The following is a 23,836-nucleotide window of genomic DNA, read 5'->3' as shown; positions in this document are numbered from 1 at the left end:
ACACCACCAGCACTGATGGAAATAATTGGCCGGTAAATATTCCACTAGCCGCTAAAGGTAATTGTGCTCCGCCTATTATTACACGTGACGTAAAACTGTAAACGTTAAACTGTCCCCTAACAGTAAAGTCACACTACATCACGGTGCGGCCGATTCAGTGGCCTCTTTCCTGCCGCACTTAACCTCCCTCCCCTTCCCACACTGTCCTTCTCCATGAGCTGAAGTTTACTTTGTTTACGAAAAAGAAATGAACAGAGCTACAGCTTCTGTCAGGTGGGCGGAGAAACGCGGATTCAGGAGCGCAGCCAGACGCCCAAGCCGATAAAAAAAAAAAAAACAGATGCCGGAGAAGCACCGAGTGTAGCAGTAAATCTGCAAGGAGATGGGATGGAATGCTGAAGCGTCTCTTACAATAAAGATGGAGTTGATTCCGGAGATGTTTAAATGGAGTAAGACTTTATTTTCAAATTGTATATCGGGTTTTACATCGTACATAAAGGTGGCACGATGGCTCAGTGGTTGGATCTATCACTGCGCACCACCAGGTTCCAGATTGGATTGGCGACTCAGGGTCTGTGTTTATGGAGTTTGTATGTTCTCCCCGTGCTTGGTGCGTTTCCTCCAGGAACTCCGGTTTCCTCCCACAGTCCAAAGACATGCAGGTTAAGCTAAACGGCATTCCCACATTGCCTGGTGTGTGTGTCCAGGGTGTGTCCTAAGTCTCCTGAGATCTCCAGGCTCCACGCACCCTGTGACCCTGTACAAGATAAGCGCTATTAAAGATGAATGAATGAATGAATTTGTTCAAATCTTTTTCTTCTTTTTATTATTTTAAATAAACACACACAAAGTTTAACTATGATTGTTTTTCATTTTCAGGTTTTTGTGACACAGTGGACAGGTTTAAACAACTGGTGCATAAAGTCTCACACGGCACAGATAGGACACACGTGTACGTCTTTATGCAGCAATGTGGAGTTGTTTAAACCTGTCCACTGTGCCATGGTGCTAAATTATATATTTATAAGTTGTTCTTTGGCTGCTCTTGCCAAGGGGTCGCCACAGCAGACCATCCAATTCACATCCCATGTTGGCACAGGTTTTATGCCAGATGCTGTTCCTGATGTGTCCAGGCATGGGACTGGCTTAGGAGGCCCTGGAATCGCCTGCATGTCAGGCAAGAACCCCAAAATGCTAAACCACCAATATGTAAAGCAACAACTTTAAAAATTTAGGTCTGGTAGGGAACGTTGAAGTTTGTGATTGTGAAGGGTTACCTGTTAGGGTATTTGTGAAGCTGTGCCAATTTTTGCAGCGTTCAAAAGTTGTTTCCTTCTTGGACATGATTGATTCGTCAACTCTTTAATGTTCAGATTGGTGGTTGCTGTGTAAATAGACATAGCTTGTTCATGTAGTTACTGTACTGTATGGTGGTAGTTGTTGTTAGTGTTGTAGTAATAGATGTTGTTTAGATGTAGTTGTTGTAGGTGGTGTAGTGAAAGTAGTACTGTACTTTTTCTGAAGGTGTAGTGGTTGTTGTAGTTGATACAGTGTTATTTGTTGTTAGTGTTTGATGTAGGAGTTGTAGCTAAAGTAGTAGTTGTTGTTATGAGTGTTGTGGTTGCTTTGTTGCAGTTGTAGTTGATGTTTTTGTATATGGTGTAGTAGTTGTTGTTAGTGTTGTATCTTTTTTGTTGTAGGTGTAGTTGTGGGTATTGTAGCTGATGTAGTAGTTGTTGTTAATGCTGTAGTTGCTTTGTTGCAGGTGTAGTTGTGGTTGTTGTAGATGTAGGTGTAGTGGTGTTTTTTGTTATAGCCGTTAAAGTAGTAGTTGTTGTTAATTGTGGCGTACATAGTTTTTTTTGTTGTCAGTGTAGTTGTGGTTGTTGTTGTTGTAGATGATACAGTAGTAGTTGCTGTCAGTGTTGTAGTTGTTTTGTTGTAGGTTTAGTTGTGGTTTTTGTTATAGCTGACATAGTAGTAGTTGTTGTTAGTCTTATGGGTTTTTTTGTTGTAGGTTTAGTTGTGGTTGTTGTTGTAGATGATACAGTAGTAATTGCTGTTAGTGTTGTGGTTGATTTGTTGTAGGTTTAGTTGTGGTTGTTATAGCTGATATAGTAGTTGTTAGTGCTGTGGTTGTTTTATTGTAGGTGTGGTTGTGGTTGTTGTAGATGATACAGTAGTAGTTGTTGTTAGTGTTGTGGTTGTTTTGTTGTAGGTGTAGTTGTGGTTGTTGTTATAGCTGATATATAAGTAATTGTTGTTAGTGTGATGGTTGTTTTGTTGTATGTGTGGTTGTTTTCATAGCTGATATAGTAGTAGCTGTTGGTATTGTGGTTGTTTTGTTGTAGGTGTAGGTGTGGTTGTTGTTATAGCTGATATATAAGTAATTGTTGTTAGTGTGATGGTTGTTTTGTTGTAGGTGTAATTGTTGCTGTTGTGGTAGCTGATGTAGTAGTTGTTGTTGGTAGTGTTGTTGTTGTATTTTTGATGGACATTGATGCTCCACCAGCCCAGTGTACAGATACTCTGAGCACATTTGATGCTCTGTGTTGTAGTCGACCAATAAGGATCACCCATTCGTTCAAGGAAAACATGGCCAAATTCCTTGGGAATCATTCAATGGCATGTTGATCAGTAAATCTAGAAAAGTATTAACTCTAATAAAGTCATTTCTGTTCTACTATGATTTGTATTCGCAACATTGGTTTCAGGTTGTCATGTTGTATTTTCTTGCTATTTTAAATGTGTTTCATTTTGTTTTGGCAGTCAGGGAGTCCGATAGTGAGGAAATTGATGGCTATAAGGTTGACGCGGTTCGGAAAGGCCGCCGAAGGCTGTGACTGTTCCTGGCACAAGCGCCTTTTTATAATGTTTTCTTTGCATATATGCTTTGAGACAGCATATAGAAAATGTCACTCCCAAGTTGTTTGTTTCACGCAGATTCCGACGTGACTACCACCTGCCACCCGAGGACTCATAATGCAGCCGTGTCAAAAAACTGAAGCGCGATTTGTCAGAAGGCCTGCTGAAACGCGAAGACAAATTAATGAGGCTTAATGATATACATCTGGTGTTGCTCGTGGAACATACTGTGATGATTGAAAAAGAAAGGGAAAAAAAAAAGCTGAAGTAGCTCTCAGAGTCTATAGCGCCAGTGCGTGTTTAAATTAGAAAATGTTCCTACTGCGGTTATAAACACTGAAACAGCAAAAAAAAAAAAAGTTTTCGCAATGTTGTTTGTTGTTGTACTGTAGGTGCTGCACTAGCAGTACTGGTCATTGTAGTTGAAGTAGTAGTAGTAAGTGTAGGTGTAGTTGTTGCTGTAAAAGTATTTCATATTTTAGTTATTGAGGTAGGACCGGAAATGTTGTTGATTTTAGTTCTAGTGGTTTAGGTGTGGAGGTAGTAGTAGGTAAATAATAATAAAAATAATAATAATAATAATAAAAAAAAAAAAATAATAATAATAATAATAATGGTTTAATTAGTTGTTGTAGTAGGTGTAGTTCATCTGAATGTTTTGTTTACTAGAGTAATAGAAGTTTTTAGTCTTTTAGTTGTTTTTCTTGTTGTAGCTTACAGTATACAGTATAGGGCCGTTCAAGTCAAACCGGGACTTTTGATCGTGTAGAAAAACAGAACACAGTTAAAACCTCCCTATATTTGTCTACATAATCTTTTAATACCCTAATGCACTTATTTTCAAAATTCTTATTATTTAATTTTACTGGTGCTTGGATACCATCAAGGTAGAAAGTTTTCGGGTTTAAGTCCCTATCATCCGGAGATCGCTGGTTCGATTCCCGGTTGATGCTGTAACCTCTCACAGCCGGAGGTCTAGAAAGCTGATTGGCCAAGCTCTCTCACAGGAAAGGAATGAGAAGTACTTGGTGCTCCCAGATCAATCACGGCTCTACAGCCAATCAGGGGCGTCTGTCAGCTTGCACAAGCAGTAGGAGCGGATAGCGCTGTCCTCCGCGTTTGTTACGCCGCCCCCAACGGTGCGTGAGCGGGCAGTTCGAAAAGATGCAGTCGGCTGGCGTCACGTGGTTCGGAGGAAACACGTGATAGTCTTCGGCCCTCCTGACTAAGTGGTAGTAGTAGCCTTAATGTGGGAGCGCCCCTAGTGACTATTTCTATTAAAAGAAAGGGCCATGAAAGGTGTTCCTGGGAGGCCAGCATTTCAGGATTGATGACGTCCGATCATGGCGTACTGAGAAAATGTTCTACCTTAATGGTAGCCAAGCACTAGTGAAACCCTTATAGAGAGAAATAAACAGAGTCTTTACTCTCATAACTGTATTCTGTTATTCAGAACAATCGAAAGTTTTGATGTGAACTCCTGTCGTACTGTACGGTAGTTTTGCTGTAGGTGTAGTTGATTTTGTTGTTGTAGCATATCACTATTTGGTAGTGGAGATATCACAGGTATGGTAGTAGTGATTGTATTAAAATTGTAAATGTAATTGACAAGCTGCTTTGCAACAATGTCAATTGTTAAAAGCGCTATACAAATAAAATTGAATTGAATTGAATTGAATTGTGTTGGCTATTAGTGTTGTTCCATTTATCCATTCATCCATCTAGGAACCTCTGTAGTTCAACCGATGAACGAATGATCGTGGAGGCCAATGTTGACCATTGTGTTTATTCCCATTTTGTACAACCGTGGTACTGTAGGACCTCTGATCAACATTTACACACACATTCACACACAACGTGCCATTTGGGAACACACGTTAGTCTAATCTGCATATCTTTGAGACTGTGGGAGAAAAACCCACCAAGCACGGGGAGAACATGCAATCTCCATGCACATACTGTAGAGACGGGAATCGAACCCAGAAGCTGGAGGTGCCGCCAAATAGTCTTAAAGCTGATATAAAAGTAATAGTAGTGATTGTAGTACTTGTTGCATAGTTGTAGTTGTGGTGGTTGTTTCTAGCTTTAATATAACTCTCATGAATAAGGCAAAAAACAAGCATGACCTGCATACGTATTGTGTGTGAGCATTGTGTGTATTTTAATGGAGAAAAGTCAGCATTATCCTGCAGCTTTGATCTTCTAATCAGCTTTCTTTGCTCTAAAAACACAGTAAGCACTTAGAGATACTAAATATGCAGCCTTTCTTATCATGTCAGAAGCCTCATGCCAGGATTATACCAAGATAATAAGTCTCGGAGGAAGCATTTAGGTGTCAGTACAAAGCGTTTTTGCAAACATGTTCTGAAGTGTATGCATTTGATTGAGGATGTTTTTTTTTTTCCTTTAACAGTTTACTTGGGAGTCATTTGGACCCTCTTTTTCTCTTTAGATTTAATCGGTCAGTTTTAGCCCAAGATCATACACACCTGCGAGTTTGAGGTTTTAAAGTTGTTTTGAAAAAATTTTTAAACATTAAAGAAAACTGGGAAAAGTTGTTTATTTGGTTGTAAAACTGTTCAATTTGACACATTTAACCCTTTATGCCAAAATTTTTTATCCTTTCCCTCTTTTGTGCCCAAATGATTGTTTAAATGCCTAACAAATAAAATCAACTGCTGTTAACTATAATTAGAAATGTTGAACAGCTGAAGTGATAGATTTGGCGGTACGGTAGCATAGTGGTTAGCACTGTCACCTTGCACCTCCAGGGTCTGGGTTCGATTCCGGCATGCATGGAGTTTGAATGTTCTCCCCGCACTTGGTGGGTTTCTTCCGAGCACTCCGGTTTCCTCCCAAAGTCTAAAAACATGCAGGTTGGACTAACTGGTGTTTACAAATTGCCCGTAGTGTGTGAATGTTGACTGAAAGCCCTATACACCTGTAAAAATGGGAATAAATACAATGGTCACCATTGGCATCCAAGGTTCCTAGATGGATGGAATGATGGTGTGATGGATTTATGTTCTCATTTGACCTTAACAGAAATGAGAAGGGACTCAAGCTTACGTTTGGACAGGGGTAGCTCAGTGGTTAAGGCATTGGACCACAGTTCGGAAGGTCCCAGGTTCAAACCTCACAACCACTAAGTTGCCCCTGTTGAGTCCTTGAGCAAGGCCCTTAACCCTCAACTGCTCAGATGTGTAATGAGATAAAAATGTAAGTTGCTCTGGATAAGAGCGTCTGCCAAATGCCTAAATGTAAATTTAGTTGAAAGCATGTAGGAAAGGAGAGCGTTGGTGGAGCTTGGATGTTGATGGAGAGTTGGTAGAGCTTATTTAATTAGGAAACAAAAGGTAATCCAGTAACCATCACTGGAAGTTGACGGTTTGTATGAATGGAATCAGCCGTTTTAGCCGGAATCAGCAGTTTTAAAAATCCCTGATGTAACCACAGAACACCCAAAACCATGGAAAAAACAGAACATCTCTCGAGCGTCAGAGTTGTAGCTCAGTTTATTGGTGCAAACTGAATATTTATTACATTCATTTTTATTCATATTTTCATAATTATTATTTTTGATTTTTTTTTGCTGCATCAGACTTAAAGACAAGTGCATGATTTATAAGGGGTGAACCGGAAATTTGGCAACGTCAGAGCCATAAACTGCGCTCAGGTCGTTTCAGGTCTAATCCAAATAACTCACTTTGCCAGAAGTGACACATTAGAGATGTATAGTCATCTATGTTGGAATTGTGTACGTCAGCAAAAGGTATTGATTCTATTTGCTCAGAGTCCTTTATTTTACAAATTCAGTTCCTGATCTGCACGTCTCCAAGCTGCCATTCATCAAAACACAGTTGAAGTTTGGTGCAGTCGCAGCAGCGGCACAGCGTACGCCGTAACATAAGTCATACACAAGCGCTTAGCATTTAATGAACCACATCCTCTTAACTGTGTATTTTGTTTTCTCCCCACTATGTGTGTTCGCAGCCTGTAAAGCCGGTTTCTACAAGGCCTTCGCGGGGAACATCAAGTGCTCTAAGTGCCCTCCGCACAGTTTCAGCCACTCCGAGGCGTCTGCGCTGTGCCACTGCGAGAAAGGCTACTACCGAGCGGGCAAAGACCCACCGAGCACCGCCTGCACACGTCAGTCCAACTCTTATTATTTAGCTAATCATCTGTCTAGACTCTGTTATTGCACCTACCAGTGCATAGGCTCAAGCTTCTCAGAGTTACATTTCTGGTCTTTTATGTTATAATTGTTCTGTCTCTTGTCATTGCTTCATCCTGCTTTCTATCGTCGTTGAGTTAGTAAAAAAAATAAAATAATATTTAATTTAGAAAAAATAAGCATCTTCACCGATCTAAATTAGCATTGTTGTAAAGAAAAGTTTGCATATTTGATGGCGGTTAATTCTGAAAACAATGTTTCGCACAAAATAGTATGCTTTTTACAAAAACTTTTTATTTTTATTTTAGTTCTATTTCAGTATTAGCTTTGTTCTTTGCCTTAAATATGGTATATTTATATTTAGTTATTTTTCCCATGACGGGTGCCAATACTTGTGGAATCAGCTCATAGTAATGCTGATCGGGACAATCATTATTAAACTTAAGCAAAACGACTTTTTTAAGCATTCAGACTTTTTTTTTAAGTAAAAATTAATCAACGTCAAGGCTTCATATATTATATAATATTAATATTTTCATTATTATTTGGATATTTTATTCATAATATATCTGAATTATTAACCGGAATTCTTCTAACCAGATCCGTTTTATTACCCAGGACCGCCCTCGCCTCCGCGTAACGTGGTGCACATCATGAACGAGACGACGCTGTTCCTGCAGTGGGCTCCACCCAGCGACACGGGCGGCCGCAAGGACATAACCTACAATGTCCTGTGCCAGCGCTGTAGTGTCGAGGGCCAGGCGTGCCAAATGTGCGACAGTGACGTGCGTTTTGTGCCGCCGCCCGTGGGCCTGACGCGCACCTCTGTGGCCGTGCAGGACTTCATGGCCAACGCTAACTACACGTTCCAGATCGAGGCGGTTAACGGAGTGTCAGGAATGGGACGAACAGCGAAACAGATGGCCAACATCACTATCAGTACCGCGCAGGCTGGTGAGTGTGCTTTAGCTTCAGTGGTTCGCCAGTTAAAGCAGCAGTAAATAACTTTTGTGAAAGATTTGTGGATTTGGAGCCTTCTGTGGTGCAAACCTCTTATTGCGAGCATTTCTGTTCGTTCCTTTCCGTGTGGATTATTCTGGAGGTGAAGAAGCGCGTGTAAATACACATAGAAACAGCTCGAGAGCCTAGATTTGATTCTGTCGACATAAAATACTTTTACAACATAAATACATTATATATATATATGGCTTAGGATTGTGCAATACACATTGTCATAACCTAGGCAATATGATGAACAGAATTTTCTTTACTTTTAAACAACTATACAAACATGACTTAATAAAAAATGTTTAATGTTGTGGCACAGATTCATAAGATCATATGTTTTATGTTTTTTTCTGTTACTACTACTGATAATAATAATAATCTATACATACAATAAAACTGTAAAGTGGGCATGTCTGTACATTAAAAAACATTTGCAAAAATATTATTTGTGGAGATGTAAGATGAGTAATAGAATACGTCAAGGTGTTTTTTGGAATTGTTGTTTGTCTGTTTGTTTGTGCACACATCGCGTAAAAACTACTGAACGAATTTCAATGTGGTTTTCACAGGTATATTTGGCCAAGCTTGAGGAAACGTACAGGCTTTGTTTCATCCCAATTGGTCAATGGGAACAAAAGATATGCTAGTGTGCAAATGAACAAAGTCACAGGCATTTCTAGTAATAATAATAAACTTTGCCAATTTTGCAACGCCATTCCCATATTCCGGTGTTAATGTAATTTAAGCATGACGTATCAGAAACCCCAAATACACAGAGTGATGTCTGAAACCAACTCGTTAGCAAACACCGACAGGACTTTCCGTATAAGCGGTTGTTAGTGCTATGTTGCCGAACGGATCAGCGCTGCTTCAGTTTTAAGGGTTAATCCTCCTGTGTGTTGTTTTTTAAGTAAGTTTCAGTCTTCTTATAGGTTTTATGGCAGCTGGAATGCGCTGCATTTTCTCTCTCTCACTACACTGCTTAGGCGGCCCACCCAAGTACAGTATGAAGAAATGGTGAGGTGTTTAATAAGAGCTAGGAGCGTGTGACTTAAGGTAAAAATATATGATTACTACAATATTAAACTCATTTATACAAAAGAATCACCATGAGGAAATTAACTTGGAGTTTATATAAGACTGCCCATTAGCAAATCTGTAACTTTTTATTGCCGAATCATTATATTGCCTATACACACAGACACTTGCAGTTTGGCATAGCATAATTGGATTGAGAGTTTTTGACTAATTCCTTAAATCCCTGCCTTTCAACATGGTCTTCACAAATATATAATATAATTGCATATGTTATATCTTTCCATCTCTGTAATTTATTTGTCATAGTGTATGCCTCTGGCAATAGACTCAGACAACCTCTTTCATATCCGAGATGATTATTTCACCTTGTCACTGCTGGATCATGAGATTCTTCTTTATCGTCTTTGCTTTTTTGCATAATACTGCCTAGAGTGTTTCATTTGAAGGTGGTAAAAAAAAAAAAAAAAAAGTTGTTTGTGTCTTCACCTCCAGCTATGAACATCAAACAGAGCGCTTATAATATATAGCAGGATATTTTCTGCCTGGTTGGTAAGAGGCATGAAATCTTGTTCTTGTCTGCCATGCTTCCTCATAACCCTCACATTGAGATTATATAAAACACGTCTGCCTAGTAAAATAAGGAGCACTGTTTTTGTGACGGCTCACAGTTTAACCCTAAAAGCTACCTGGCTAATGTGGTAGGAATGCTACAGTAGAACTCGATTAAAGTTGGTCAAGGTCCAGGTTTATGAAAGTCCTTTTTCACAAAGATCTTGAAATTCTACTGGCATGAATGACAGGTGGCACAATAGCTTAGTGGCCGAGGTTTAAATCTCATCTGTAGTGAATGTTTTTTAAGTTTGCATGCTCTCCCTGTACTGAATGAGTTTCCTCCTGGTAGACCAATGCATAAAAGTTGCAGAATTTATAGAATGCATAGAAAAAGGTGAGAAAAGAAAAACAAAAAGCAATGGAATAAGTACCCTAGATACGAACATTCAAGTTACGAACTTTCAAAGATACGAACATGCATGTTTAATTGCGGAAGTTAGATCACATTTTCACGTGTGTGCATTGTTCACCCAGGATGTCCGGAAGCAGGCGTAAAAGCAGCAGTGATAAAGCTGGTACTGAAGCACCAAGCAATAACGATCGAGACGAAAGGGAAAATAAGAGAGAGAATTGAGTGAGGTGAAAAGATGGCAGACATCACTCGTTCTTTTAACATGACTAATTCAACCATCGGCATGATTCTAAAGAACAAGGACAAGATCAAAGAACTTGTAAGTTTTATACTGTGTATAGCCAACTGTTTAAATATCCTACTGTAGTACCTAGAAAATGTTTATTGGACTAACGAACAAATTGGACTTATAAACGGGCTCTTGGAACCAAACCCTTTCATATGTCGGGGACTTAATGTATGTCCAAAGTTTTGGGCCACTGCAAGCTGTGGTTTTGGTGTAAACTGTGACAAAAATGATTGCAAGCATTAGTTAACCTGACCCTTGTTGACATGCTTGTCATCACCTGCGGTTATTTCATCACACTGATTAATGACGGTGATTAGTAAACTAATTTCTGTGGGTGTTTTTCCTTGTTTTGTTTGCTCTGGTAACCCTTCAAGGCATCGTGACCAGAGTGCCAGTTATTATGGAATTCCCACATCATAACATAATAACTATTCTAAAAAAACCTCTAATAGAAAGATTCAGGCAGTTCACTCGAGCATCGTAATTCATCAAGCATTTCAAATCCCAGGCTACAACAGGTACGGAAAGTCCTCTTACACAGAACTGCATCAGCAAATGTTTTCCTCATCTTGCCTCCAGGCTCAGGCATTATACATTGGTGTGCAGTTGTTCTGGAGAGAGATCTCTGTGTCTCTCTGTGGACCCTGGCTCTGCGGTCTGTGGGGAATGAGTGCACCACAGTCCGGTCTGATGCTATTCTCAGTGTGCTGAGCAAACTGATTTCAGAGACAAGGGTCTTTCATTCAGAGTGCCATTGGAGAAGCTACTGCTTCTTCTTGCCCATGCTCAGTTTTACACTAATAAAGATATAGTACTGTAGCTCAGTATGACATGTTCTTGTTTTTTTTTTTCTTCTTTTTTTCTCGTTTGCCCCTGGTGTTGTCAGCAGATATAGCAAAGGCCAATACAAGACCCGAGCTTAGCTGAAATAGTCTGCCCTGAAGGCTCCACTGCCCAGTTCTTGACCCTAACCTTTTCATTGACTTTGTGTCACTATCTTTCTTCATGCTCATTCGCTGGCCTCGTGCAGATGAATTACTCCTTCCAATGCCCATTGGCTGATCTTGATTTGCTCTTCAAACCTCAGTGGCTATTGTTCTGACAGAACCGTTTTAGGTTGCTGTCTGTGTTAATGGAACAGATTAAGGGAGTAATAGACCTTGTTAGATGACTGTTAAAAGAAAGCTAAGCAGAAACTAGAGTTGGGGATGACAGAAGTAGAATTTCATTATCCTGCCTTCACCTGCATGAACATGATGAGAAAATTGATCGTATTGTTCACGTGTCAATTTTTTTAATAACAAGCCGTGGTGTCATTTGATCAGTTATACCAAATGGGTTTTATGTAAAAAAAAAAATGGATGAGCAAAATAATTTACACCAATGAATGTTAATAGCTTAGCCACAGTGGAGGTTCTACAGAATCTTTCATGGATTCAGTTTTGCAGTTTATTTACCTGCAATTCCCAGGCACCATCCAGCTCTCACCCATAATGATGACATCTACAATTCTACAATGTCCAAGACACATAAAGCCAACTAGCCAGTTCTATCTGCCATTTTCTACATTCTCAGCTCAAGGATACCTGTGATTGGCCAAGTCTGCATGTCTTTGAATGGGCGGAAACCATAGTGCCTGGATGAAACCTGCCATGGGAAAACATGCTATTTCCATGCACACAGAACTGAGGCGGAAATCAAACCCTAAACTATAGAGGTGTCCCACAGGGACCACTACTCCACTGTCCAAGTATTTGTCAAATGTACCTTACAGCAGTGCATTCGAACCCTGGTCCTGGAGGACCACCTGCCCTGCAAACCTACTGTACATTTATCCGGAAAACGTTGATGATTAACTGATTAGTTAAAATTAGGTGGTAGGGTAGCGGGTCGTCCAGGACCAGGACCCACTGTCTTAGAGCACAGTAATGTGTTTATTTTTTTTTTTTATTGTTTTCTTTCAAATATCCCAGTTAAAAAGCTAGAGTCAGATTATAGGGTCAGCCAGGATAGTGTTTAGGGGTTGGCAACACTGGCAGCCTGGTAGTGCTGAGACTTGAACCTGCAAGCTTCTGATCTATAATCCAGAGCATTAACCGCTTAAGCTGCCACTGTCCTGACAGTACCCTGGAATAAACAGTCTACCATCCACACCTTCCAGACACCAAGTTATATCACTTTGATCCTGGCTACATACAGTGAGGCTGTGATTTTGAACTCATAATCTTCTGCCAATTAAAAACAAAAACACCACTTATGAGCCTGTGAACTTGGTTTGATCGGCTAAAATATGTTGAGTTTGCACCTAGATGCTGATCGGCCAGTTCTCGACAACTAGTTCAACATGACGATGTCATCCTATCAGGTGGTGGCCAGAATGTTGATGGTGGGTGTTTACGAAGGGTGGATGGCTCTTGATGGACCTGGCTGCTTCGGGATTCGAGCAGGTCTCCAGTCACATCTAGCAGTCTATCACACTCTCCAGTACCTTCTTCCCTGATGGCAAGAGGTTAAAGAGTACTGCAGATGGGTGGGAGGAGTCATAAGGAACATCAGTGTGGCTGAAGGTTCCACTCACTCGCCTGTAATTCCCAGTTTGATGCATGAGATGTCAGATGTGGCAGCGGCTGCAGGTTGTGTTCAACTCTGCCACTCTGCCTTTCTCTGTCCTATCGGTGTCTTGGTGACAAAGAGGCTTATCAGTATTGATGGCATTCGTGATGGTGGCGTGATTGGTGTGGCCTGTTTGCTGGGACAGATCCAAGCACAGCTGAGATGAACACAGGAGCACAAGACCCCAACTATCCCTGCAATCTGCCACCCGCTGACACCAACACCATCATTACAGAGACAGACTGGGGACTGGTGGGTGGGGGAGTGGGTGCAGGTGTAGATAGTTTAGAAAGGTTAGAGCTGCATCTATATTTAACACTCAGCTGATGGATCTGCTTCTCCTGTGCATATTAATGACATTTTCCAAGCTCTGAAAGGCTAAAGACTGTCCCAACATGAGAAGTTGCACTTATCATTTTGTCACTTGGCTTAACCCTGGGGTCTCAGAAGTCCGGGAAAAAGGATGATAGAAATGTAGGATATTGTAATAATGGTATAAAAATAGAGCCTATTTAACATCATTAGTTAGCCAACAATAGCGTACTATTGTCGTAATTGGGACATAAATACTGTACATACATGTGTATAAACATTATTAATTACTACTAAGAGTCAGGTTAAACGTTAATTCAAATATTTTTATGAATAAGAGAATTAGCTTCCAGTATGCTGTCGTTTCCATGGTGACAAATGTACTAGACATGAGGAGATGTTTATTTAGTATTTGTGGAAGGAGTCTCCAGTTTCAGTATGTTTTCCTCCATGGGGAAGTCTCCAGGAGAATTTAAGAAGCTTTTTATATTATTTATGTAAATTTCAATGGCTAAAAATCAAATCGCTGTCATAGTAAAACAGAACAGGATGTAACCTACTTGATTCCACCCGCCGTTGATAACTATTGGGTTTTCACAGGAAGATCATTTATATGTCACGTTAAACTCCCTTGTCATTAATAGTTTTCCTGTAACAACATGACAGAAGTGTTTTATGCCTTACATGATTATTCTATTCAGTTCTTTGTCATTTTTATAACGCTTTATCCTGTATACAGGGCTTTTTTTAACAAGGTCTAGAGCCTATTCCAGGAGACTTAGGGCACGGGGCGCATCGCAGGGCACACACATTTACCCACTACGGGCAATTTGGAAACGCCAGTTAGGCTAACTTTTATGTCTTTGGACTGTTGGAGGAAACCGGAGTACCTGGAGGAAACACACCAAGCACAACATGCAAACTCCATGCACACAGACCAGAGGTGGGAATCGAACCCGGACCAATTAAATGAAATTCAATTAATTTTTTGTATACATAGTGCCTTTAACAGTTGTCATTGTTGCAAAGCAGCTTTACAGAAGCTAATAGGGAATTCTGAAATGAGTGTGAAATGTGTGAGCAGCGTCACATGCTGCTATTTTTGGTTCTCGAGGTTGCTGATCAAGAGATTGAGGGTTCATGTCGAAGTGCCACCAAGCTGCCACTGTTAGGCCCTTGAGCAAGGCCCCTAACCCTCTCTGCTCCAAGGGTCCCATATCAAAGCTGACCCTGTGCTCTGACCCCAACTTTTTAGCAAGCTGTGATTTAAAAAGAAAAGAATTTGACTGTGCTATACTTCTTCTCCTTCTTCCTCTTTGATACCATTAACTAACTAGGTCACTTTTTAGTTCTGTCTATCAATGTACCCCTCTCTCTCTCTCTCTCTCTCTCTCACATGGCTGTTTAGCCTCAGATAAAGCGCTAATGGTACTCAGACCGGTTGGGGGTCGATCCACAGCCGTGAACTCTTCCCTCCCGAGCCCAGGCAGGATAGACAGACAGCAGGGTCACAAATCACCGCATGCCTTTTCTCTGCACTCCAGTTGCCTCTAATGAGAAAGAGAGAGAAAAAGGGCCACAAAGGCTTTGCGTCTGAGCCACGGGACGCCGCCAAGCTGTTAGAATACCTGCTGGACCAGTTGACGCGTGTGTAATTGAATGCGTAAAGGAGTTCTTTAAATATTTAGTACTTCGTGCATACTTTTTACACATAGAGGTAAAAAAAAAATCGACTTGTTTACGTGTGTTCTTCGCTAATGTGAAATCTAGATCTAAATGTATTAATGTTTGGTAATAATTAGGACAATCCACACACAGAAAGAGTCCAGATGGGTTTTTTTTTTTCTTATAATAGAACATACTTTTCTCCTTCTTTGCGACAGTGACAATATGCACATAAGTGTTTGTCCTGATAAGACAAAGCGCATTAAGTCAGACATATTAATTCTAACCATAGGTATTGAATATGCATGGAGTTTGGACGCTGTAACCTCAGGGCAGCTTCAATCTGCACAAGTGTGTGTGTGTGTGTGTTTGGCTCTTATCAGGACGTTGAGTACATCAAGCGGTCAGCGTGTTCGAGTTTAATTCCACTTTATCTGAATATGTAGTTCAGATTTCAACCTTTTCAATCCGGTTGCTCCGGGTTTTTTCCGGTGCTCGCTGTAGATTCTGATCGCTGAAGTGGAGCACAATGTTTTGTTTTTGTTTTTTGTTTTTTTTGCCATCACCGTAGCCGATCCAGCTTAAGGTGTTGAGATGCTTTTCAGCTCAACGGTGGTTGTAAAGAGTTGTTTTTTGAGTTGTCTTTTTGAGTATAGTTCCCAGAGAGCTTAAAACAGCCTGACCAACAGTCTTGCCATTGCCTAAGTCTCTAAAATCCTGAATTATTCTCTTATTCTGTGGTTTGATGTGGAGGTTAACTGTTCCTGATTATATATATATATATATATATATATATATATATATATATATATATATATATATATATATATATATTGCGGTGCTGTTACATATACGTAGATGTACTACTGTATAATATAAAAAATATTTTATATACTGTGTATAATATATATATATATATATATATATATATATATATATAAAATAAAAAAATCTTATTCATATAATTTTATATATATATATATATATATATATATATATACACTATATATATATGCTATATATATAATCATATAAATAAAATTTTTGATAATATAATATATATATTTGATATAAGCTATCTATTTCTTACTTTAATCCCATATGAAAATCAGTGTTAGTGCGAACGTGTTTATTTTGATTGATGTGCCCGAGTTTTAACCCGGTAACGAGGGAAGGAGAAAATCGGTGCGTGTCTGAAAACTTAGACATTGCGCTGACTGAAACACGAGGGCATCAGATTTTCAACTGAGTCTTTCACTTGAGCTCTTCACCAGCTCTAACAGCCAACCAAGACATGTAAGAAAATGTGTGTGTCTGCGTGTGTGTGTGTGTGTGTGTGTGTGTCTGAGAGGGACATTTCAAATGTTAATACATTCTCTCTGTAGGCAGCTTGCAGCTCACTCTGCAGTTCCCACCATCACCTTATTTATTTCTTTATTTCCTATTTTTGGCTTTCAGATAGACTCGTCAAACTGGCCTGTCAAATACTTGCTGTGTGTGTGTGTGTGTGTGAGTGTGTGGGTGGGTGTGTGTGCATGTGTGTGTGCAGGTAATGTCAGATGAGCTCTCATTACTGAACACAAAAACACTGAATCTCACACACACCGACACACACACACACATGCACTAGCCGTCTAGCAGTCACACACATGTATACGTACAGTACACACATGCATGCACGTGAAGTCAGACAAGCAGCAGATGCACACAAACACAAGACGGCAGGCTGGTTGGAGACAGTCACACACACACACACACACACACACACACACACATACACAAGTGTGCATGACTCATACTTAGCATTTGTCAACTATAAAATAAATTATAAGGGAGAAATAATACACAACAGGGAGTGCTGTTATAAAAAAAAACATCCACGGTTATAAATGCTTGGTAAAAGGTTCTTGGATAGTATTTACAACATCAACAGGCTACTGAATAAGATACCAGGTGTGTGCGAACAGTATTATACGATCCGACTTCAAGAAGTCACGATACTCACAAATGTGATTCCCGATGGCGCCCTCGATTGAGAAAACTGGAGAATAGTATGCAAAAAAAAGTAGAAGAAACAATTTAAAGAGAAATGACAGCTGAGACTTGAGTACCAATGAATCAGATGCTATATCATTCTGATTCATAAGGCACTGATTGGATATTCATGCATGATTTTGATTCATATAATTCAATATTTGATGTATCAGATACTGAATATCTGACCACTGGGGTAGCTCAGTGGTTAAGGCATTGGACTACGGTTCAGAAGATCCCGGGTTCAAACCCCACAACCACCAAGTTGCCACTGTTGGGCCCTTGATCAAGGCCCTTAACGCTCAACTGCTCAGATGTATAATGACAGGGGGGGGGGGGAAGTAAGTCGCTCTGGATAAGAGCATCTTCCAAATGTCAACAAATTATAATCTGAGTTAATACAATATATGATAATTTAATATTTGACTGTACCACTAAATCAAATACAATACAATTTTGATTCTTATGGCAATGATTTGATATTGGATAATACCACTCAATGTGCTATAGCTAATACGATACTATCTTGATTTATAAGGCTGGATCAATACAATTTAATCTCCTCTACCAGCTTTTTAAAATTTGACAGTGCGGTTCTTTTTTCTGAGATACAATACGAAATAAAACTGATTCATAAGATGTTTAGGTTAAAAATATTAGAATTTGATCCACTGGGAATCAAAAGTCATCTCCTGATACAATATTATCGCGATACCTCGGTGCCAATTCAAATAAAATTGCAATTTTATAAATATCCCGATTCAATAATTAATTAATTGTAGCCCATTTTTTATAACATTAGTTTTCTCACTTAAAGCCAAGTACAGAATTTAAACAATATAAACGGACTTCAAGTACAAAAGTTAATTATCATTTTACCAAGCAGCGTCTCAGTATCTCTGTTATCCACAATAATTATTATTTCTAAACAAACTTGGCGAATAATTCACTCCTACCACACAGGATAAAGATGTGTAAATGGTAAATATTTCAGAGTGCACCACCTGTAGGATCAAGAAGAAACAGTGACGTTTTACCCCCCCGCCAACCCTCCTCCAAACACCTCCAAAGTTTTAAAACTCAACTTGACTTAGCATTTCACAATACTAACGAATCTGCTGTTGATACAATATGGGGCAATTTTGATTCTTATGGCAACTATTAAATATTTACGGTTATCACTTTATCATCTATAATAGGGGACGGTGTTATGCGAACAGTCTGAAAAGTGAGATGTTTGATCCTGACAAGTCTTGAAATAGAGTCAGGCAAAAAAGGTAAGCTTTTTGACGTTTGTCCTCTGTACACCATTAACACTGAATTTAAAATGAAACAGTCAAGATGTGAGCGAAGTCTCACTCACTCATAGTCTATACCGCTTTAACTTGTATTCAGGGTCACAGGAGGCCTGGAGCCTATCCCAGGAGGCAGGGTACACCCTGGACAGTGCAAATCCATCACAAGGATTCACTCATTTATTTTTTACTCAGTAAAGAATCTGATTTAAAATGTAGCGAAGTACAATACTTCTAACAAAACATACTTAAGTAAAAGTAAAATGACGGATTTTAAAAACTACTTTAAAAAGTAGAAGTACACAAAAAAACTACTCAATTACAGTAACGCAAGTAAATGTAATTTGTTACTTTTCACATCTGGTCATGTCCATGAGTTTCCGACTTCATCCACATTTTAAGTACTTACTATATGTTCACGGGCCAGGGGTAGCTCAGTGGTTAAGGCATTGGACTACGGTTTGAAAGATCTCAGGTTCAAACCCCACAACCACCAAGTTGCCACTGTTGGGCCATTGAGCAAGGCCCTTAATCCTCAACTACTCAGATGTATGATGAGATTTAAAAAAAAATGTAAGTTGCTCTGGATAAGAGTGTATGCCTAAATGTTTGTAATCATGCTAGTTTGTTCCATTACTTATGAGCCCCATAAAATAGAATGCAATTCCTGAATGGTTAAAGGCACACTTTTGTCAAACTCTTTAAATTCAAGCTAAATGTCTCGACTTTACTCTTATCTTGAGTGTTTTATTTCGAATTCAAAGTTGTGATGTAGCGAGGCCAAAAGCCAAAAATACTTATTTTGGTTCCAAAAATTATGGACCTGACCGTATGTGTTTGGGTAGCATGTCATTGATTTCCAACTCCAGCTGGGAGGAATGTCATTCAGTAACACAGACGCCTGGTATCTGGTAATTGTGGGGCATCTGACTCTAAGTGTTATACCTGGGGCTAACCTGGTACTACTGTCCTCTCAGTAAGTCGGTGAGCATCATACACACCAGAGTGACTTGTGAGGAAACTAAGCCAGAGTCGCCACTTACTCCCTTGCAGCCATCGACATGCTGTGATACGTTATCCCTCTCCTCTCTCAGGCTGTATAGTCTTGCTCTGTAATTACCCTGCTCTGCTCAGCCTTTTTGTCTAGTTCTGTTAGTACGCATCCTCAGAAGCGCCATTACCTCCCATCTCTACGCGGCCCATCCCCTCCGCTTTAGCCTCGAATCAATTCCAACCGGCATCTGTAATTTTGATGAAAGTGCTTTTCTCGCTTCCAGCTCCGCCAGCGTAAAACACCTCGGCCCTGCTGAAATATAAAGGGAATTCAATAATATAAAAGAGCCTCTCTCATAAGAGGAAATATGTAAAATTCCTAAATTATTCAAGCTGTGTGCATTGGCAATGAGGGAGCCGTGCTAATAAAATGCCAATCCGTGACATTAAGCAAACCGGCCAAAATCTCATTTTGACAAAATTGAACAATTGGTCGAGGATTGACATTCGCGTGACGCGCATCATGAATATGAACGCCTGAGAAATTAACAATGATATTTTATGGTAATGTGTGGTTCGAAAACACATCTGAAGTTTGCAGCACACATCTCTGAATCTCTCTGGAGTTCTCAGGGCAAGCGCGGTTGACGAGCGTGCCACTGTGACCACCAGCACCACCAGCACCCCCCAATGACCGGTTTGTCATTTACTCAATATTCGAGCCCCACTGTGGGCGAGTAACCGCGTGAGCCAAAATGGCCTCGGTGGAGCCGGACACTTCTCCTATTTAGTCAGAGTTTCTGACAGCGCAGGGAGGCTGGGACCTACTGCCAACGCTACTGACGACTGGGACAGATAAGGGACAGGGGACCTGTGTGTGTGTGTGTGCATGTGTGTGAGTGTGTGTCAGAATAACTGCCAGTACCATGTTAACCCAAAGGTTCAGGAGAGCTGCAGCTAAGGATGACTAATATTAACTGTGTAACAGTAGTCTTATTGAAGAAAGAAAGAAATGAAGAAAAAACATGAAATTTCATAGCTAGAGATTTTTATTGTATTAATGAAATCTAAAGAATAAGTCATCACTGGAATGATGTCTTGTTTGTTGGTTATGCTTAGTGAACATTAGGTTCAGTGATAGATGAAGAATTTTTCAAAGGAAAGAAATAACATTGATTAGATTTGTCAAATAATAACTTTGTAGTCAGCCACTATATACTATGTATAACAGCCCTATATATATATATATATATATATATATATATATATATATATATATATATATATCATTATCATTATTTATAAACTATATAATAATTATATATAATTATATTCTTTATAATCATACATGTGGTTTTAGCTGAGACCAAGGTTAAATAATTAAAGAGGTCCAATTATGTCATTTTAAAGGTTGCTAATATTGCTTAATGAGTCTCTTAAAACAGGTTTACATGTATGCAAGGTCAAAAAACCCTTTTTTTTTTAAAAAATAGATTAAATTTTATCCCATTTCTAAATGATTCGTAAATGACTCGTGTGAAGCAGTTTGAAGATGCAGTCTGTCTAAACCCCTCCTTTCCGTAAGCCCTCACTGCTGTGATTGGTCAGATGGCGCGGTGATTTATGACTGGTCTACCACTACAGCGTGTGTTGGAAAAAGAAACGCCCATGACCATAACTGAACGACGGCTCTGGAGACCCGTCAATACATAGAAAAGATGTCGTCGGTTTTACTGTGTAACGACCAGCTAATTTTATATTAACTGTGGCTACAAAAATCGAGAGGTCTTTTATTTTTGTGTCGGTGTTGCGTTAAAGGGCCGGTGAGCAAAAGGACAAAGACAAACAAGTAGATAAAGCAAACATTATACGAAACTAAATAAAGTTTTAAAAAGGTGCACGACAACCAAACAAAGATATAAACAATATTTACAAACTATATATAATAAACGGTATGTGTGCGAGTGAGTGTAAAATGTCCAAAGTCCGTGTTTATTGTATGTGTGTTATCCGAGTATACCGACTATGGTTCGGTCTCACCAGGGTTAATAAAGTCCGAGAGGCCGATGACTGAGGGTGAGAAGTCCATGGAATATGTCCAGTCAAAGATAATCCGGTTAAAAAATCTTCGAAAGAAAATTATTCACAACAATCTCTCCTTCTCTCGTCCAAACAAATAACGGCAGCGTTGTTCCACCATTACTACTCCTCTGGAAGTTTTTGCATTTTTTGCATTTTTTTTTCCCTCAGGGTTTGCCGTAGAGGCTACCGTAAGCCCTGAGGGAAAAAAATGCAAAAAATGCCTCCGCACACGTGAAGTGCGCATGCGCCTTGCCACTTCGCGAGTTTTAAGTTCGGTTTTGGTGAATGGTGGAGAATAAACAGTTAAAAAGGATTTCTTGTGGTCTTGTTTTTATTGTTTTTTTATATTACAAAGTGTTTAAGCGAACCTGGCATAAATGCTCGGTCACATTAACAAAAATGTGGTAACGTTAATTGTAAGATGGCGGGCAAGTTGTTCGTGACGTAGAACGTGGGCGGACATTATGCAAATATGTCACGGAGTGATGTGTATCCGTAACAAAGTAAAATAGATTTGCTAACGACCCGTTTAGGCGAATGTGAGCCGACTCTTTTTTAACAGACAAAAACTCCATTTATCGTGCACTGTCAGCGTCACAGATAGTGCAGATAGTTTATGTTCACATACAGCTACATGACACACTGCATGAAAGAAAATATTTGAAAAAGCATAATAGGACCTCTTTAACAACCAACTGAGTTAATATATCTGTGATTTCAAGTTTCTATTGTTAGTTTTTTTTAACCTGATTAGCACTGTGCTCACATAGACACACATGGCTTTGTGCTCTAGGTTTCTAACCAACACAAACAAGGCTGAATACTTCTAACCAATCATAACGAAGAAGGCAAGGATTTGTAACCCGACACCGAGGCTTAATAACAACTTTGCCATAGTTTTATGTCATAATTAGTTTGTAATTTATGTTACATGAATACAGTGATACCCTGATATACAAATTTAATTTGTTTCCGGAGGCGAGTTCTTATGGTGAAAGTTGTGAAACGCATTGTCCCATAGGAAATAATGTAAATGGAGATAATCCGTTCTAGCCACCCAAAATATTACTAACATCACCAATTTTCAACACTATAATCATATTTCTTGCATATAAAAACAGACATGTAAATAAAGTAAAATATATAAAATTAACAGTAAATGAAATAAACAGATATTAATCATCTACCTCAATTTTTGATTCCTCTTGGCACCCGAAGCTTTAAAAACGAAGCTAAAAGTGGCTTCCTTTTGTTTATGCTACCGTCTTTGTTAACATTTCAATGTATAATAACGTATAAGCCATTATATATATATATATATATATATATATATATATATATATATATATATAATTTTTACCCTTTTTTTCTTTTTTACAGGATTTATGCAAAAGCTGTTTTTTGCCTTACAGGAACAAGAAAACAAATCCATAGGAAAAATAATTAGTTTTTAAATTAAAAAAAAAAAATTCTATGCATATTTTTCTCCTGTTCTTCTGGATCATAAATGACTATAAACAATACAGTTTTACATTTCAGTACACTTTCCTTTACATTTGCATTTACGCATCTCCGCTCATTATTCTGGCGCGCGACGCAAACTACTGGCTCGTTACAGGCTGCAGCTTTTTCCACACAGCTTTTGACATTTAAAATGTCAGACAAGCTATTCTAAAGTGGGGCACATAAAACACACACACACACTCACACACAACACGCTTACAAAATTAAAGCCGGGCCTAAATTGAGGCAATTCTTTTTGACAATTGATAACCAGAGCCTCGAAGGAGCCAGAGATCGCTGACAGAAAGGTCAGGATTCAGCAAAATAATCTTCGCAGCAGAGCTGTGAATTATGGAGTGGAAGAAGGTTAGTTTGTAGTAATAGTGAGTAATATTTCTCTGTCTCGGGTCTTCGGGTGCTGAGTGACTTTACTAACAGGTTGGGTTTGGTTTGTGTTGGTGGATGAGACATGAGAGACTTTAGGGGTTGTGTGGACTGGTTTACTCAGACATTGGACGGAAGCTGGGACAAACAGAGAGGCGGACAACAAGAATCCCGTGACCACTTTGTATTGCACTCGATATGATAAACGATATTATATAAGAAATAATAATAAACTCTACCTATTGCTTTTGCTATTAGAAGTGTGGCAGAAAATGTTACGTCTACAGTTGTAAGATCGACAAACATAAATTTTGTTGTGTCTCAGCGTCTGGTTTTTCCTGTGTTGAAAATCAATAAACAATAAATCGGTTAATTTCTTCCATGGCTAAATATCATGAAATATTGTATTGTTTACAAAATGTTGTTTATAGTATCATGGTGACTTTACTAAATAACAATTCAATAAAATAACTCATGACTGCATGTTTTTTCAATTGGAATATGAATTCTTTTTATTAGATGTAAACTACTGAATTATTTAGCTAGCTTTTGTGTAACTCTTCATGTAATTCTTCTCTTCCACAAAATAAAAAATGTATATATAGTAATATTAATAA

At 39.1% G+C, this 23,836-nt stretch overlaps 1 protein-coding gene across 3 annotated transcripts in view; it reads left to right on the top strand.

Annotated features, from left to right (window-relative positions):
- Window positions 1-23,836, top strand: part of epha6 (eph receptor A6) — a 167,727-nt gene that overhangs the window by 107,093 nt on the left and 36,798 nt on the right. For all 3 annotated transcript variants that reach the window (XM_053476874.1, XM_053476873.1, XM_053476875.1), the window contains exons 4-5: window positions 6,859-7,014; window positions 7,658-7,993. In XM_053476874.1, coding sequence (XP_053332849.1) covers window positions 6,859-7,014; window positions 7,658-7,993 — 492 coding nt within the window. The remainder of the gene's footprint in view (window positions 1-6,858; window positions 7,015-7,657; window positions 7,994-23,836) is intronic.

The sequence above is a fragment of the Clarias gariepinus genome, chromosome 18 (genome assembly GCF_024256425.1).
Source record: "Clarias gariepinus isolate MV-2021 ecotype Netherlands chromosome 18, CGAR_prim_01v2, whole genome shotgun sequence".
In the NCBI taxonomy this organism is placed as follows: Eukaryota; Metazoa; Chordata; class Actinopteri; order Siluriformes; family Clariidae; genus Clarias; species Clarias gariepinus.
Note: the sequence above shows the minus strand (reverse complement) of the source record. Positions and strands in the feature narration are given on the sequence as shown.